Raw genomic sequence first — 1,748 nt, 5'->3', positions numbered from 1 at the left:
TTTTTTTTTTTTTTTTTTTTTTTGGTGGGCTGTGCCACCCAGCTTGCGGGATTCTCAGTTCCCTGACCAAGGATTGAACCTGGGCCATGGCAGTGAGAGCCCGGAATCCTAACCACTAGGCCAACAGGGAACTCCCTACAATGACTGATTTTATTCTATTTTATTTTATTGATAAGTGAAAGAAAATACTGCCATTTTCCATCTTGGTCCAGGGAACTGAAATACAAGCAAAATCTGCTATGAAGAAAGTTAGGGGCAGGTGGGGAAACAAATCATTTTGTAGCTAAGAAACTGGGTCAACAAATACTTAACGAACTTGCCATCGTTAGCTATGAGTTAAACATAAGCAGAGGGAAAGACGGGAATCATGCCTTCCCGGGTAACCTCCCTGTGCACAGACATTTCTGAAACGACATCTGCCATTCACAGGGCCAAAAGGAGGCATCGTTTGAGAAGGGGAACAAGACAAGACCTACCTTGTTTCCGCCTGTGTTCTTGAAGGCCCGGTAGATGTTCAGCAGGGTGATGTGATCGCCCTCGCTGGACATGAACTTCTTCCGCACAGCCTGCACTTCATCCCGCCGGGAGGGGGCGTTGTAGAGAACGCTGTCCACTGACAGCAGGGAGATGATGGTCAGTATCTCCTCCGTGCAGTGAAATTTGGGGGACAGTAGGATGGTCTGCAAATCACAATTAAAAACTGTGTAAGCCTAGTTTTCTCCTGGCTTCTGAATAAAGTACTTCCATATATTGCTTTTGCAGCTTCCCTTGTAAGGCATTAAGGGGCAGGTGTTTCTAAAACCATGACTATGTATGTTATATTATTTTACTTTCTGTAAAACAGAGGGCTGCCTTCCCCGCATGAGTCCATGTGGGTAGGGCTCATGACTTAATATGGCTTGAATCCCACACTGAGCGTAAGTCAGTTAGGCACAAAGTAGGCATTAATAATGATTTAAGAGAAAAAGTGAAGATTAATCTAGAAGCACTGGGTTAGGGAGTCTCCTCTGGGATGGCTGACCCGTAACACACAGAAAGGGGACTGAGGAGAGGATATCATTTACTTTGGCAAATTTGGGTTCTAACGGGAAAGCCGCCATCTTTCTTCCTATTGGAGTCAGGGTGAGCTGGCCATCCTTGTTTTCAAGGGCACCCAACAGCTCCAGCTGGGCGATGGCTGCCTGAACGTGATCTAAAGAAAGACATAAAAAGGAGTCGAACATTCAAAACAGGACGAAGCTGCAGCTAGTTCATGACTTCAGGGCACTTCTGAGAAGCCTACATCAAACCACAGCAAAGAACACTACCACACTGTCCCCATGAGGTGCTTTTCAAAGTTGTTAAGGATAACATTGTCTTCAGCCCAACTCTCTTTAAATAGTGGCCTGCAATTTGGCAATATGTGTGTAAATCTGAAACCCAGCAAAGTTATACTTATGAATTTCACCCCCAGATATACTCGGACATCGTACAGGGACCTGCATCTCCAGATGCACACACACAACAATGGAAATACCAGGACCAGGTGCCTCAGAGGCCCCTGGTGAGAAGGATACTATTTACTATCTTATTCTTTTTAAATCTGAACCATGAAAATGCATTGCCTATTAAAGAATAAAGATGCATTTGTAAGAATGTAATAAATATCTACACAGAGGGGAAATGATCTGTAAAATACATTAAGTGAAAAAAGCAATGTACCACGCACCTATGGTCAACTAATCTATGACAAAGGAGGCAAGGATATA

The 1,748-nt window shown here is 44.0% G+C and overlaps 1 protein-coding gene across 1 annotated transcript; it reads right to left on the bottom strand.

The window, feature by feature from the left end:
• Positions 1 to 165: 165 nt before the first annotated feature.
• On the bottom strand, positions 166 to 1,348 carry LOC112063324 (ATP-dependent RNA helicase DHX33-like). The gene is made up of 2 exons (XM_024118195.3): positions 1,065 to 1,348; positions 166 to 680 (listed from the first exon to the last, which is right to left on the bottom strand). Exons 1-2 carry the CDS (start codon positions 1,221 to 1,223, stop codon positions 366 to 368), a joined length of 474 nt encoding a protein of 157 aa, XP_023973963.1. The 5' UTR covers positions 1,224 to 1,348; the 3' UTR covers positions 166 to 365.
• Positions 1,349 to 1,748: the final 400 nt, after the last annotated feature.

Source organism: Physeter macrocephalus, unplaced genomic scaffold (genome assembly GCF_002837175.3).
Source record: "Physeter macrocephalus isolate SW-GA unplaced genomic scaffold, ASM283717v5 random_12079, whole genome shotgun sequence".
NCBI lineage: Eukaryota > Metazoa > Chordata > Mammalia > Artiodactyla > Physeteridae > Physeter > Physeter macrocephalus.
The sequence above is the reverse complement of the archived record's forward strand: the minus strand, read 5'-3'. Positions and strand labels throughout refer to the sequence as shown.

What these genes read in the sequence shown, in the direction of transcription:
- LOC112063324 (XM_024118195.3), bottom strand. Translation starts at nt 1,223, where the DNA reads ATGTTCGACTCCTTTTTATGTCTTTCTTTAGATCACGTTCAGGCAGCC. An exon ending in TAGAACCCAAATTTGCCAAA is followed by an intron (nt 681 to 1,064) that starts GTAAATGATATC and finishes TGTGATTTGCAG; the next exon opens with ACCATCCTACTGTCCCCCAA.